This window comes from Hippoglossus stenolepis, chromosome 14 (genome assembly GCF_022539355.2).
Source record: "Hippoglossus stenolepis isolate QCI-W04-F060 chromosome 14, HSTE1.2, whole genome shotgun sequence".
Taxonomy (NCBI): domain Eukaryota; kingdom Metazoa; phylum Chordata; class Actinopteri; order Pleuronectiformes; family Pleuronectidae; genus Hippoglossus; species Hippoglossus stenolepis.
Window position 1 is genome coordinate 22,690,038 of NC_061496.1, and position 16,990 is coordinate 22,707,027.

General features: G+C 39.5%; 1 protein-coding gene across 1 annotated transcript in view; it reads right to left on the reverse strand.

Moving 5' to 3' along the window:
• LOC118120613 (gamma-aminobutyric acid receptor subunit gamma-3) overlaps positions 1-4,003 on the reverse strand; it is a 36,518-nt gene extending 32,515 nt beyond the window's left edge. Inside the window, exon 1 of the mRNA XM_047342768.1 lies at positions 3,940-4,003. Coding sequence (XP_047198724.1) covers positions 3,940-3,942 — 3 coding nt within the window. The 5' untranslated portion in view covers positions 3,943-4,003. The remainder of the gene's footprint in view (positions 1-3,939) is intronic.
• Positions 4,004-16,990: the final 12,987 nt, after the last annotated feature.

Here is a 16,990-nt window from a genome sequence, read left to right on the forward strand (position 1 = left end):
GCATGTGGAACGTTTTTGCACACACTTGCGATAGCCTGTAATCTCTGGATAGGTAACATGACTGCATGGAAACAGCTAGTAGTAGTGTGTTGGGAATCAGACGGATGTTAATTCACAGTTTGGTCAACTACAATATATGACGCCTGCAGCACTGTATTGCACTATGTATTTGTTGAGATATTGTTGCAGCTGTATGGAAAACACATATTGTCAACCAAGACACAATGCTAAGATTGTAGTGTGAGTCCTTGTACACACGATACATATATGTGGAAAATGGCAAATTCAGTCCCAGGGTCATTTTGGTGCCTACACCTAAAGGAGTGGAAAGTGAAAATAATAATATATCTTGTAAGAATTGAACATGTCTTCTGAGTGAAAGTCCTGTTTTATACCCAACATATCTTGTTTCATTTATGCACTTTGTCAGTATTTATACTTAAACCAAGCATTGTTGTTTTGGCAAGAACTAACCAAGTGGCTTTGCTGCCTGAACCTCACTAAACAGCAAGCGCCAACTGAAAACAATCAGAAAGGAAAAACTACAAATAAGCAACATAACAATACGTGCAACCAAACAGTGTGCCAATGAACAAGCTCCATTCTTACCATGTGAGCTACATTCTTTGCCATCTATGCACTTCGTCAATATTTATGCTGGACCTAACCATAAACTTGTTTTCGCAAAAACCTAACCAAGTAGCTTTGTTGCCTAAACGTTTAACAGCAAGATAAAATAATTTTTTTAAAACTTCAGAATATATAAGTCTACTAATTCCAAAAAACCTCTGTAGATCTTGAGAACCATTCTTCTTATCTGCTTCACACTTAGCATGTGTAGAATAGACTCCAGCAGCCACTCCTCTCAAACCATTCAGGCATTGTATGTAGGTATCCCCACCTGTATGTCAAACGTCCAATACTTTAATGAGTCAATGTTAATAAGTTCATATCCTTTGGATATTGGAGTTTTTTTTTTCTTTGATTGTACTTTGATTTCCTAATTTTCCTCTTAAAGAGAAGGAAATGAATCACCATCGGTCTCATGGAGAAGTCATGACACCCTGAATTATACACTGCATTGTAATTAGAAACAATACAAGTATGACAACTGATGGCCCTGTGTATAACTCCTTCTGACAATAGGGTTTCAAATGAGCTAGTCACACGGTAAAGAGGGGGATGTTTGCATACTTGTCATAGTAGCACTGGAGATGCAGGAGAATGCAGTAGTGCTGTTTCACATTAAACAGAGTAACAGGCTGTTATCTGTGCATGGGTGCTGAATATTTCAGAAATACCATCATAAAGAACAGGACTTAACTTTTCAATACAATGTCCCATATTAGGCCGATATGACAAGATACAAAAATGACAGGGACTGCACAGTTTTATAAATTACACAAGTAAAAGAGATGTAAAATGTTTCAACCTGTGATTAGAATACGCACATTTGAAGTGTCATCTTACTGTGTCAAGAAAATACATGTATTCATAACCATTCTATTGTCAGTGACTTGCTGTTTGTTGGAAGGTCACACAGATCTGTGCAAGCACAGCTTATTCCTTTTTCAGATACTCTGACTCAATGCTGAGTTCAGCTTATACAACCAGCAGGTGTTCTGCAAGAGGTGGCTCCACACCAGGTAGAAAGCTCACACACTCACACATCAGAACAGTGTAACATCCGTGTGTTACACCCAACTTAGACTTGAAATTGAATCATCCAAAATAACTGATAATGCCAGCGTAGTTTAGCAGGGCCTTTCTGCTGATCTGAAACACATCTGTTTAACGATAAAGTTATTCTACATATCGCAAATAAGTTGAGGAGCAAGAAGAGGCTTCTGCAACAAAAAGCATTTGATGCATCTCACCTAAACCCAAATATATTTACTTTACTTACGCAGTATACTTAAGTTTAGATAATATACAATACTGCTCTGTTAATTGACAAAAATGAAATGCCAATTATCACATAGTATTAGCTCTAAATCATTTAATGAAGAGAAACTGTTTTGCAGAGTACAAGCTAAGGAAGAGAGCCATTACAACCACCACTCGGTGTCTTGATTTAGCAGTGGAGCAGAGGGGTCGACAGTAACACAGCAAACAGAAGGTCTTTAAGTGACTCTCATTTCTAATTTCTAATTCTCATTTCTATGTCATAATTCAGACTTTCTCCAATATGTTTGTTGGTCCTCTGGGACCTTACCCTGTGTAGATAATTATTACGACAGAAGTGATTTAGAATCTTGTCATTCAAAGAGAAATAATTGTAGTCATCATCATACTCGTACCACAGTATCAACACCAGTGTTCTTGGTGAGGTGGGCTGTCCAATAAAGCTGCTTTCAGACATACACTGGACCCCGGAGTTTCTCTACAGATTCTTCGGAGGATGTGTATGTGTGAAAAAGCAAATGTCTGAGTAAGAGCCTCAGAGTTTCTGCGGACTTTCCGCGCCTCACCCCCGGTAGGTTCGCAGAAGTCGTTGAGAGAGCAGTGGATCTCCCACTGGATTACAGCGAGCGAGTGGGGAGGTTGATGGTTCTAACACACGACAAAATAACGAAAGGAAATCAAATTTCTCCAGGTAAAAAAGTTGTGTCATACACGTAGAAGACACAGACGAAGTTGTCAAGAGAGTTTGTGGTGGTAATAATTGTTGTTGTGAATGCATCTGAGCAGAGAACCCTCCGCTGCATTGTGCTTGTGGGAAAGACAAACTGCGGAGAAGGTCCAGACCCAATGTCTAAAAATGTCTCAAGTGTCTTGTCTGTTTTGCTCTGCAGTTCTTTCAACATGATGTTAAATCTGTTTTTCCTCTTAATTAAAGATCTCCCTCAGCCCGTCCATCTGACCATCTATACTATGTAAGCTTTTCAAAAACCCATAACTCTCCATTACTTGACAATTCTTTATGTATATTCAACTCTACGTATGCAGGAAAATCCTGCCTCTCGCCCTCCTCTTCCAGTCAGTACGTTCCCTCTTATCTCCCACTTTCCTTCCTTCCCTCCCCTCAGCCTCAAAGTTAAAGCCTGTCTCTCTACAGGCTCATAAAGTCTTGTAAGCTGTGATTTAAAAAGGGAGGATAAAGTCACGCCTCTGGGAGACAACCTTCGCCAGCCCCTGATAAACACAGTAATGTCTCAACAACATAACATCTCTCAATTTCAGATTCATACACCATTTATAGCTGCAGTCTAACACAACTCCGTTAATATCTAAACCTGTGAGCAGCTTGTTTAAACCATCATTTACACAGCTATTACTCCTGTGGTGTCATCCAAGTGTCAGTCAGCCCCGACATTTAAATTCGACTCGAAATATATATATATATCAGCATTGTATATATTACATAGGCATTTCCATCATGACATTTATTCTGATTAAATCATATAATCCTGAACTGAGTGATGCTGTCTTGAGAAAGACTTTGTTCTTAAACATCCAAGATCCAGTTTTCTCAGAAATAACCCATTACCTTGCAGTGTGCTGCGACTATGTTTACATGGACACCAATGTTCTGACTATTGACCATATTTAGAATAAGACAATATTTCAATTTATTATGTTTTTCAATATTTCAATTACACTGTCGTCAAGCAGTCTGTAACTGCTGTATGTCGATGCTGCAGAATGCTGTGAAAACTCCAATCAGACGTTAGAATGTGATTGAGACGTATAGATGTCTATAGACTACGGTCACAATACTCCACATGCATGAATCAGTTATTGGTTAATCTGTGTGTGACTTTATTCAGGTTAAGATAATCAGAAAATACTGTTTAAATGACAGTGTCTTGTTCAGGCTATTGTCGTAATCTGGTTAACAGTGGAATATTGTAAACATAATCTCTGTTTCCACCATTGCACCACACATGTGACTTATGCTCAACTCATGAGCAACAGTTATAGCTCGGGTCCACTTACCATATTTATTGATGACACTGGTCCAATGCTGTTCACAAATATGTCGACATCTATGACAGTTGGTTTAACTGTGGAGAAAAGAGCAAAAGAATTATTAAGTCACATTTAGATACCATAGCGTTGTCTTTTGTGAATCAATGAGGCAAAGTGAAACCAAATCAGTGACTTTATTGTACAGAATCTTTTGCACAGTGAGTGAAACAATCTTCAGGGAATCTAATTGTAAATGAAAAGCATCAAATATCATATGATGAGGAATGATGGGTTAATCTAAAAAGGCTGTTGATCATGTCCAGTTAAAGTGAATGCGTTACTATATATAATTTTTTACTTTGTTGTTGTGATTTATGTATGTATATGTATAGGCTTTAGGTCGGGTGTTTAGTCCTATGGGATGCAGAGATACCTTGAAAAATGTATTTATTTTCTTGACCTTGACCTTCGGCTGATCAGCTCTTAACTGATCATCAGGAGATAAACTAATCCTATGAAGATACTCTCCTGAGTAATATTCCCAGCAAGTTGGATGAACATCTATTCATGCATTGTTGAGTTATTTTGTATACACACACACACACACACACACACACACACACGTATATATTGCAGTGAGAATATGAGGACACATCGAGTTATAATGTGACAGGAGCAAAAGGAAAAATGCCAAGAAACTGCTTGGGGTTCAGAAAATATATTACATGTATTTATTTTCGTCTGATTAACATCAAAATATAATTTAGTGCTGCTATCAGCAAAACAGGGACTCAATGTGTTCCCCCCCTCTGGGTGGAGGATGGGGGATTGAGCTAAGATCAACATAAAGTCTTTAGTTTGTGAATCCTTTTTCCGATACTGGTGCAAAATCAATACCTTTCTATCAGTTCTGGTGTCTAAACTGTGCCAGAACTGATACATTTTTGTTTGAAAAGAACAACTTCTTTTTTTTAATTAACTGTTGACAGTTCAAAGTTTACTTAACTTAAAAATAAATAATATATACAAATATAAATAAGTGCAAAACTCTTGACAATTTCACATAATAAAAGCAGATACAAAATAAAACCTAACCCAGCTACAATAATTTAAAAATAGATAACAGTTTCGGTGCTGAATACAGAAAAAATACTCCAGCTCCACACTGCTTGGTTTGAGGTCACGTTGGCAGTCGAACACAGAGCATCCCTCTGCTTTCAAATTAGAGTTTGGATACCTGACCCCAACTCGTCGTGGACAAACAGGCCGGTTTCTGACAAAAAATAACTATTGTGTTGCGGGTCAGGTCGGTTGCATTGACTGGGCTGATTTCTTTACACTACACATGTCTGTAATCATGGAAATGAACATAATCGTGTGTCAAATCAATGGCTGAAAGTCTTTTATGTGAAATACAGCCACACTCTGGACTGTTTAGCTCTAGGCATTTTGTTGCCATGTCAACTCGAGTTTGAGGTAGCTACTAGCTATGGTTATATGCTGCCAGAGCCATGTAGAGAGTGTGATGCCAGTGAAGTGTAATGTTTACTGTTGATGTTGCCTGTAAGCAGGACAACAATTTCAGTACTGAGCTCAGGCAATGAAATCTGCATTGTGATTCGGCAATCACAAGGCAACCCCAACCCTAAGGCTGTATATGAACCGCTGCCTGATTGACACAGTATTTTGGTGCCCAACCCTAGAGATACAGATAAGGCCTGCGAACGTTAACAGTTGACAACAGTCCATTTTATTCAAGGTGACTCCTTTCACTCGCCCTACTTTGACAATGTCAATACTGTGTGTCCCCTGCTTTTAGCTGCCAGAGGTGCCGAGTCAGATAATCACACATATTCTCGCCTCCACAAGAAAGATCCTTAGGAAAAAGGTGTCGCATGCAATCTTTCATCTTGATTTCATAACCTACATCAACATAGACCAGTACACACAGCTCATATGTGTGGCTGTTGGACGGGAATGGGATTCTTCCTCCTGGTTCAGACTGCTTCTCTCTTGGTGGAACCCCCCTGGCTTTCCCCAACTCTGCTGCTCTTCAGGATTTCATGCTCAGTGTAAGAGTGTCACTTAAAGCTTGAACTTTTTAACCAGCTAAGTGGCAGATGTGACATAGTGCTGCCATGAGCATTCACATTTGCATAGCAAAGAGCTCCTCCATCATTTTACATTACCTGTCTTTAGAGTCTTTGTGTCTCGGCCGATTTAAATCCATAGCGAGAATTTTTCCACCTGCCAGTTCCCATTTCAGCATTGGGTTCACGTGCTAACAGATGGCACACTAGAGAACACTTCCGCAGAGTCCCTGCTGATGCAGCTTTTCAAATGCACCATATTCGTCACAACACAACACCTGGTGAACAAAGAGACTCTATAAACCACTGAAATTAAGACCGCTTCAAAGATTTGAACGTCAAATCATTCTAAAACCTTTTGTGATAACTCATTTGTACGTTTCTGTAAATCAAGTCTTAATCAGCGACCGCTTAATGCCACATAACCAGCAGATGGGACAGGGCTAACTAGTCAACGTGTGTAACCTGTCAAGTACCAATGTCAGCACCTGCAGCAGGATGTGCTTTGACCTGGGAAGCTGCCACCAAGGGAGGACATTTAGCGCAGCGAATCAGCCCTGCTGGTTTGCCCTCAACTCACCACGGCTCTGCTTCTCACGCCTCTTCTTATGCTTGTATGCAGACAGCCTGCTGGTACCACTCAATGGAGGCTTTAATTACCAGAGATCAATAACGACCAAAGGAGTTTCAAAAAGTTTAAATCAATTCACTCTCTAAAAGTAAACCAATAAGTTAAGATAAGGTCTTCCATTAACAGAGTTTCACAGCAGTCATTATGTTAATAACAGACAAAGAGGAGAAGAGAAAAACATGATACTTTTGTGATCCCATTGGAAAGATAAACCAGTTCATTACACTGTTTCAAAAGAGAATATCACCAGGTTTCATTTTAATTTCAGGACAGCACATTCTCCATTATAAAAAGGTCCACTGTTGCGTAATCCCCTTTCATATTAGACTGATATGCAACTAATTGCATCAGTAATAATGTTCAGCAGGAAGCAGTCTGACATTCATACAGTGCAATGAAAATTATGAATGTGTGGGTCAGTTTAGTGGATGGGCGCTCAAGGATTTAGATCAAATTCACTGAGAGCGTTGTCTGTCTTCATGCACAGATTAGGTTTGAATTGATTCTCCTCACCTTGTGTCTCTTTAGATTATCGGCCCCTTAAAATCTATAAAGGATGTCATGTCCAGCTGTACAATTACACAAAGACGACCAGCAGGAGCACCTATAGAGACACACGTTGTACAATGCACTCACAGAAAGAAAGATCGGCAGGATATCCACGTTTTAATCTACCATGTGGAAATGAGACTCGTACTCGATGACACGCTATATATGCACCACTACTTTCATTTGAGCACAGTGTGCCATTGAAAGAAGAGTCAGGTGAAGTGGAATGTAAATCAATGCGCGGGGATTAACTATTGTTTTCCCAAATACATTTGTCTCATAGATTTTTAAAGATGCCTTTCACAATGGTGCATATCAGTGTAGAGCAACTAACATATTGTAGTTGTAATTTCACCCAATTCAAATGCCTGATGCTGTGTCAATGCTGTGGACAATGGTCTGACTTACACACCTTGCAAACTGAAAATAACAGAATGCATGACCCCTGCAAAATAGTGTTGGCATTTGCACGTAGGGAGGGGATCACTCTCTAAAATGGCTAATTCCCTACAAAAATAGAACAAGATGTATGTCTGCTGCATGATTGCACGATCCAAATCTTCATCAATACTTCCCATTTTTAGCTTGGTGGTTGTTTTTGTTCATGTAGCAAAAAGACATTTTGAAAACAGTAACATGCTGGAAGTGGAAGGGTAGGAGAAATCTGCAATAAGCATTGAAGGGCAGATTTATACCAACATCCAGTTTGAAGCCGTTTTTAGCCATGAACTTCGGAGAATATCCTCACGACTGAGTACTGACTTTTTCCGGAGTTTACCTTTCGCACATTAACAACGCAGCAGGGAATTCTCCAATTAGACACATTCACAACACTGGAGACTCTGAAGCGGTCAGGTGAGGGCTGGCGCGGCGGGCAGAAGCAGGATGTAACGTATACGTTCCACTGCTGAGATCATTTTGTTTACAGCACATCAACACCGGCACTGGCCTGTTTTACCATAAACACTTAAATCTTGTCTTTCTAAAGTGACATCATCATCAGTGTCCTCTACGTGTATGACAGTTCTACGGCTTAGAGAGGAAATTGTTGTACCTTGCAATGAAACACCCAAGGGATGGACGATGCATATTTCTTGATCAGGAAATGTGATGTTGTAGCATTGCTCGTGTCGGTCTATGAAGACGATCCTGGGAAATATGCTGTAAAACCAATTGGCTTTTCAATGGTTTTTCCATGTGTTCACTTTGTCCTTTTGAAATTTTAAATCTAGGCAATGAAGCTGGATTACATTACTTCCTTTATTATACAATGCTAATTGTGTTGGAGCCTATAATTCTGCACCTGCCTACAGTGCCACTGAGCAGCAGCAAGGCTGTGACTGGTCACTCAGTAAATGGGGACAGCTCATTAACTTTAGGGACATAGATAACTGAACTGGAAATTAATTGAAGTTGTGTGTGGACTGTTTATCAGTGCAGCCATCTCTGAATGGTCACCTCCCAAATACACTGCACTGTTTGCGATGCTTTCTCCTCAAATGCCAATAAAAACTCAGCATCTGAAACTGGGCCTTTTTAAATAACCGCAGTTTAGACGAGAGAACAACAGTGAATGAACTCTCCCAGGGGATGGTATATTCTGCTCTGCAATGGGTAACAAGTACTTGGAGATAAAATCAAGCAGTGGGGGGAGAGGGAAGCAATAACCTCTTGTGAGATTTATTTGGCATTAGGGTGGGCAGAGGATGATGAACAGGTCCCCTGAGACATTAGCTAATTTCCAGGTTTGCTCTGCAGCCTGGCCCTGTCTGATGAATGTACATTAGCTGCTGGTGAAGAGCAGTCACCCTGACTGATATTTATGGAAAACATGTTGAAATAGTATTTGAATGAGCTTGTCAGAACGTAGTTTTATTCAAACGAGACTGAGTCCCAAAAACTCAATGGACTGATTCTATTCAGCATTTATAAATTACATATTGAGGAGTTTAATATGGGAATCTCTTCTTTTCCACCTCTCTGAATACTTTACTGTCTGTGTGTGCACCATCGCAGGAGACTAACTCTGTTTAGAAACGTCTGAAATATTTAATGACTTCCTCTGATGTTAAGGGTCAGACTGATCAATTAGTTTGACCTGTGATGCCCTGTGTATCGTTCAGAGTGGGTTTTTCATCTTCCCACCACATCCTCTCCTGAACGGCTCCTCTGTCTGGATGATAATCCATCTTTGATTTTCAATAAACCCTCATTACTAATCACGAAAACGGTCCGAGGCAGTGAGTAGGTGTTGCCCACTCTGCATATTAGTGACTGTTGGTCAGTGCTGGAATTAAGAGGATTAACTTCATCAATCAAAATCACAATACTCACAAGAACAATATTTTTTAGATGATGAACATAGAAAAATCACACGTAGTTTTATGGTTCATAGAACTACAACAGAAAATGGTCATATAAAAATGATCATAACATAATGGGTTGTAGCTTATATTAAAGTTTGAATGATTTACTGAACTGCTGATCAACTTCAGAGGTCTATTAGGCAAGCAACACAATCTTCCGTATTTCCACTTGATATAAGGAATTGCAGCAACAAAAAACAACATGCTTTTAGTTTGTAGAGACATTACAGAAGAGGAGGTGATTCAATGAATGTTGCTGCCATGATGGAGATCAACGCCTGTGTCTCTCGTGATTGTCTGTGTCAGTCTGATATGGTGAAACAAAAATAATCAAATCATCAGAATGATCTGGTGGGACATATTTTATTGCTGGTGCACCAGTTTTTGAGCTGCAGGCCTCCAACAAGACATTTGGTCTGTTAAGCCCGGCCCCCACTGACTGCATGGCGCAGTTAATACTGAACTTATCACGTGTCCAATGCAACACTGCACTTCCTTGGGCCATTAACAATACACATGTCAAGTGTGAAGCCAAGATGAGGTCAATGAGATACGAGTTCCACATACAGACAGATGACTGGAATTAGTAGGGTGATTAAAAAAAAATGTTCCTCGACGTACTGTAGAGAAACCTCCCCCTAAAATACAAAACTCACTTCATTCACCATTTTCTCATAACTTAGATATAGTATCTCATAATATTCACTGCAAGATCGTGTTTTGGTTTACACCACATCTACCATGGTGTCGGCTCTTATCACCATAAACTCTCTTGACATCTTCATCGATGTCCTCTACATGTGTGATTCCGCTTTTTCACCCAGAGATGTTTGTTTTCTTTTTTTTTTATCAATTTTGTGTGTTTCACATGGGATTCTGCAGACTTTACACTAGGGGGCCAGGCGAAGAAAGTCTGCGGAAAGTCTGGAGGCTCTCCTTCGGGCATTTGGGTTCACACATACTCCTCTACAGACAAACTGCGAAGGATCCCTCAGTGCATGTCTGAAAATGGCTACATGTATACTAACTGTATGAATCAAAGGCAGTAATGTTTCTTTATTTCCTTCATATATAAATGGAAAAACTTCAAGAGCAGATCAGTTCTATTACTGTCTCGAAGCAGCAAGCCTTGTGTTTTTTCTTTAACTATTGTTAAAGTGACTGCTGCATTGTCAAGTAATCAATCACTTCAATTAGCAGGAAAGCAGTTCATGTAGTCCGTCACATCGTATTCTTATTGTAGTCTGTGTCTTCATCCTCTGAGCCGTAGCAGGATAACTGATGCTATAAAGACTTCAGCCTCTTGTCTCACTGTCGAGGTTTGCTACTTGAGAAATGCCAAAGGCTCTGAAATATTCAAAAAGCAGAACAGATCACCTCCCTCAGGCAAACTGTACCACGGCCGTTCATCTGTCACCCAGTAAGGAAGACAGCAGAGCTAGTTAAATGAAAATAACCGCACAATGGCATGAAATCCTTGACCCTTATTTAAGGCACTAGTGCAGTGTCTGTTTTTAAACCTGCCTGTTTAGAATGTACTGTTCTCTTGTTCTGTGTTAAAGCTCTGGAGCTACTTCAGAATTATTCATTGTCTTTAGTGAGTCCTCCTCAAAGAGTTCTACAATATACTGTCACTTTTTACTGTTTGTGTGCTGGACGTTGTCTATGGTGCAGAGTGAAGTTAGAAAACTTTGTGTTCATCCTACCTGGTTTATCTGCAGTAAAGATTTTATGGTTTATTAATTGACACAAATGGAGCGACCCTTGCGAGCTAATTCAGGCAGCCAACTCGAGCTGCACTGCTCCAATCATGTGACATACATCATGTGACATACCTCACTCTCCACAATCATCTATAATACACACCCACCCTATAGGCGGTCTATTTAAGCTGAGAAAATGCCCCATTTCTCCCTTAGCTTGCCCCCGCTGCTGCGTCAGTATTGCTACTAGTTGCTTCAGCCCCTAGGCTCTGACAGGGGGGTTACAAGTATTTGCTCATCACTCCCATCATATCTATGTAATCATATCTGGGGGAGTGATTAAGTCGGAGCCGAGACGCCAAACACTAACTTGTTCTACTGTTGCAATAAACATTCGAACGTGAGTTGTCTGACTGAACTGCTGTTATTTTTCCATACATTGCATGCTATCTATTTCAGAGGTCTGTTAAACATCAACAATACTATACAAAATCCACGCTCTGTTATCAAGCTTGATATAAAGCATTGCAGCAACAAAGCAAACTGTGCTTTTACTTTGTTGACAAATTGCTAAAGAGGAAGTGATTTGATGAATGTTGTTGCCAACCACTGCTGTACTTTATCCGACTTTATTCCACGTTCAGCTCGGTCCACAGACTGAAGGACCTGCCCTGCCCCCACTGATAGCTACAAAGCGCTGGTCGTCTGTTTATTCAATGCACTTCCCCATGCCAGTAAGAATGCACATGCCAAGCTTGAAGTCGGCAAGATGATTGGTTCTCGAGATACGCGTTCCACATACAGACACAGAAATACAGGAGGACAGACATTTGCGGATTAGGTCGATAGGAGGGGAAGAAGGTGGTATGGCATCGCTGGAACTGAATTCTAGTTGCTGCGACTGACATGGTAGACAACTAAATATAAGGCATAAAATGTAAAATGCACATCTGAGAGGTAAACAACAAGCATGAATTATTCCTCCAGCCTCACATTTCACCAGTTGTGTTCCCCTGACATTGCGGCACACAGCTCTGATTAACTACAATGAACTAAACCCACAATGTGTTAGCAAGATCAATCAACCACTGTTATCTGCAGAGCTCCTTCTGACAGATCCTGACAGCCTCTTTTGTAAACAATATAGTTACTGGGTGACAGTCTAAGTCTCTAATTGTCAGTGATTTGTCTTGTGTGTGAAAAGGTGCTGGTTGAAACAACATCTTCCTTTTGTACTTTCTTCTACACCAGTATTTTTTGTACTTATTTCTCTAAATCTTCTGTTTCGTCGTGGCGTGCTGAAAGCCTATTATGTTACTGTGATGGTGTCAGCTTTAAACGTTTTGTGTCTTGACATTATGCATAATAGAGAAACAAAAAACGCTGCTGGCAATTATAAAGGGATTTTCTCCAAGTCTGTTGTAGAGAGACACTTGGAACTAGCGTTGCACTGTGATGTTGTTTAGTTCAAATGCTTCAACATCCCCTACGTCACTTTACATTCAAGACATGTGGTGGACATGCCCCTTGTTGCTTACCCATGGTCAATTACGACCTTTAAAAAGTCACATTCATTTATGCTCAAGGGGACGAGGTCAAATGACTTCAGTGCACCGTCTGCTATGTAAGGGCCAGCATCACAACAAATGACTTTCTAATTTGCTCATCTCTGGTTTGTCGTTTGTGGAATTGAAAATAAAAAGCTAATTGCTCACATTAAGTCTATTGTTGTATCTTTGAGGTTGTCCATACAAATTAATTTAGTCCACGTTGGCCAGGCAGCCAGGGAGGAATACAGATCTGTGGTACACTCAGAATATTTATCTGAAGTCTCAGACTTTGTATCTGGATAAGTGCTAAGTACAGACAAAGTAATACATTAATACATGTAGTAATTATAACATTCAAGTAGATGTTGACAGTGGCAGCCTTAGATCTGCATTTAATTCAGTTACACTCAATTAGCTTCTCTCAAATGAACCCACTCACTGTTTTAATCACACCCTCAATCCTGTTCAATCATATGGCAAAGAAATTGAACATTTAATAATATTCCTCTAAAACTCCTCTGACTTCTGTTTGACCGTCTTTGGTTAAGTTTGAATTTACAATAATGGACCACACAAAAATTCAATTACAGTCGGTGTCTGTCTGAAAAGGCTGTAACCAAATTTATGGAAAACTGGTTATCTCAGCTTTATTCCCACACAAGAAGATGATCTTGTTAATCTTGCAGCAGCTGCGTTGCGTACAACATTCAACACGGCTGCCCCTCTGAAAAAGAAGGTAGTGCATCAGAGGAGATTAGCTCCATGGTACAATTCACTAACACATGCCTTAAAGCAGACCTCCGGATTGTCGGAAAGGAAGTGTTGGGGTTCATTGGCATTTCACCAAACTGGGAGAATTTCACCTCGCCTGGAAAGATGGTTTAATAGCCTACAATAAAAGCCTCCATAATGCCAGATCCTCTTATTATTCATCATTAGTAGAAGAACAACCCCAGGTTCCTCTTCAGCAGTGTAGACCGGCTGACAGAGAGTCATAGTTCTATTGAGCTGCCTGTTCCTGCAGCAGTAATGAATTCATGAGCTTCTTCACAATTTTCTTTCAATTCATCAGAGAAAAATTCATCACTTTCTTCCCATAACTGGTGGTAGGTCAAGCGTTGTCCTGTACAGCAGCCTTCAAATCAACTGTAATGCCTGATTTATTTGCTTCCCTTCTATAGATCTCTCTGAGCTGACTTTAATAGTTATTTTATCTTAACCATCAACTTGTCTTTTAGACACAGGCTGCTCACTGCAGAGATTACAGTAATTAAACCAGGACTTTCAAAAGTCAACCCTTGACCCAGATATTTTAACACTGTTGACCTATATCCACCCCTTCATTTCTTTAATCCTTGAAAAGGCTTTTACAAACCAATTACATGATTATTTGTGCAGGAACAGTTTGTTTGAAGACTTTCAGTCAGGATTTAGAACCCATCCACGCACAGAAACAGTGCTACTGTAAGATCCTAATGATGTTCTCTTAGCCTCAGACAATGGACTTTTCTCTTTACTGGTGCTACTGGATCTTAGTGCTGAATCAATTTAAAGAAACTGCAATAGGCTGATTAAAGTCATACTTATCATATTTATTGTAGATTTATTGTAGATTTATTGTAGCTCATTTACTCACTGACTCCGATGCACACAAAAGTTATTCATGGAGTTCCACAAGGTTTTGTGCTTGGACTTTTTACACAGATGACACCCAGCTTTAATTATTTATGAGGCTAGATGTATGAGACACAATTTGCGAAACACTCTATGCAATAAAACTAGACTACGCACTTCTTGACTTTTATCTTGTATATTGGAAAGTATCTCATCATACCAATAGATCAATACTTCATTCTCAACATACAGACTTACTTATGGTTCCTATAGTATCTAAAAGTATAGAATGGGAGGCATATCCTAGAGCTACCAGACTCCTCTCTTGTGGAATCAGTTTGAAGTTTGGGTTCCAGAGAGAGAGACCATCTCTACATTTAAAGTTAGACTTTAAACTTCACTCTTTGATAGAGCTTATAGTTCGGGCTGGCTCAGGTGAGACCTGAACCATCTCATAGTTATGCTGCTATGGGCCTTGAGTGCTGGAGGAAGTCTCATCGTGCACTGAGCAATTATTGTTCTTCTAGTACATCTTCTCTCTCTCTCCATGCATTAATATCACACTTCTACTGTGGCTTCTCTCTGTCAGAGTTTTCCTCTCTTTCCTCTCTCTCCCTGGCCTTATTCAGAATTTTCAAATGTTTTATTTATACAGGGTATGCCAGTGAGAGAAAGCAGTTTTTCAAATATATCTTGATTCATTTTACAATATAAGAAACAATAATCCACAAATGTAAAAACAATTATGAACACGTAAGAAATAAAGCCAAATAAACATTAAATGCAATGTAAAAAACACACAATATATAACATTAAAGCAATATATACACAAGCTCAATTAAGACACAAACATTGAGTCGGCCCTGAGTCAGCTAAAACAGATTTAATGAGATTAAAAAGGGATTAGCTCATCTAATTTAGCTCTTTTCTGCATGTTGTTCCACTTGTGGGATTAATAAATTGTAACAGTCAATTTCTCAATCTTTCTCAAAAGTTTCCTTGATTCTCATAAAACTATTGAGACCTAGTTCCGTGTGAAGGTCAGCTATAGCAGAAAAGAGATGTCAGGTACCCAGGAGGTTTGCCAATCTGTACTTTGTAGATAAAAATACGGCTTTGTTGTTCTCTTCTCTCAGCCAACAACTGCCACCCACTTTCTCATGATGCCTTCTTAAGCCGTCTGTAGTTATGAATCCAAGGGTGCAAAGATATTCTGCATCAAGAGGTTTAAGGACAGAGGCAGATAAGTGCCTATAAATGACATCAACATAATCCACGACCGATAAAAAGGTTGGCTGTACAATAAGCTTTCTGTAATGACTGGTAAAACATGTGTTATTTATATAAAAGAATATGAGTTGTGTGTGTGGGTGTGTCTAAGGTTGCTTGGTGAAAAGGTCACTGTGTTGATTACCTAGACACCTCATTCAGTGGTTGACAACTGACGAGCAGAACATCCATAAAATGTTTAATTCCTTCTTCATAAATGAAGTCATTTTCATAGTCTGTATATAATGATTTTAACGTGTCTCCATCTCCTCCCTCTATCCAGAAAAGAAGACAAAATATCCTGGATACGAACGCAGCCATCTTGCACGGAGGACGTCATTTGGAGCCAGAGAGTGCGCAGTAGAGACTGGGGTATAGAGCTGCAGTATGAGGTCCCGTCGACACACACTTTCAACCAATCGTTAATCAGTCTCAGCTGTCAACCATCAAATTTCAACCTGTTTGGATCAAATAATTAATCAAAACAAGACCTACTGGGGAAAAAAAACTGCAACAAATCCCAGTGTGATAAGAACTAAAATGACAGAAACCATCTTTGAGAGTATCTTTGTACTATGAATTTCTAGTGTAGTCCAAAGTCCATCCATTAACATGGAGGAGACAAGTTAAGGACCTATCGACCACCAGCCACCAGGGGGCATTTAAGAGGTTTTTGGCTTCACTTTTTGGAAGCTGTGATGTCTATCTATATAGTCTACAGTTAATGCATACAATCACAATTTATTCAATATGTATTTGTTGGAGCGAGGCACCTCAAACGCATCACAGCTTCCAAGTTTGGCATTTTAACATGGTGGGATAATGTCATCCACTAGTTTCTCTGGCTACAAAACATTATGAAAATGAAAAATCTGCAAAAGAAAATGTAAATGAATGCACTTTTCCATCCACTATCATGTGAATTGTAAGAGTTAGTTTGTCAAGATAAACAGCTGATTTACTTGATTTTACATTCTCCATATTATCTTAAATGTAAGTAATGCTTGTTTCCACTGCCCTCAAGTGGCAAATAAGAGAGAAAAAATGTAAAGTTTAAAGTGCTTAAACACTATCATTTAATCGAAAGCTCCTGATCGGTTACAAAATGGTCTAAGAGGTGAGCTTGTGTACAAGGCTACACAGAAATTGTCCTCTGTAAATGTATAATTCCTGCAACTTGGGCAAACTTGTTCAGTATTACAATTCACTTGTGCCCTATTTCACTTAGTGGTCCTGAGGATAAATTATCAAGTTTTCCTGACGAGAATGATTTATATAAATGTAAATATGCAGTTAATCATAGTGT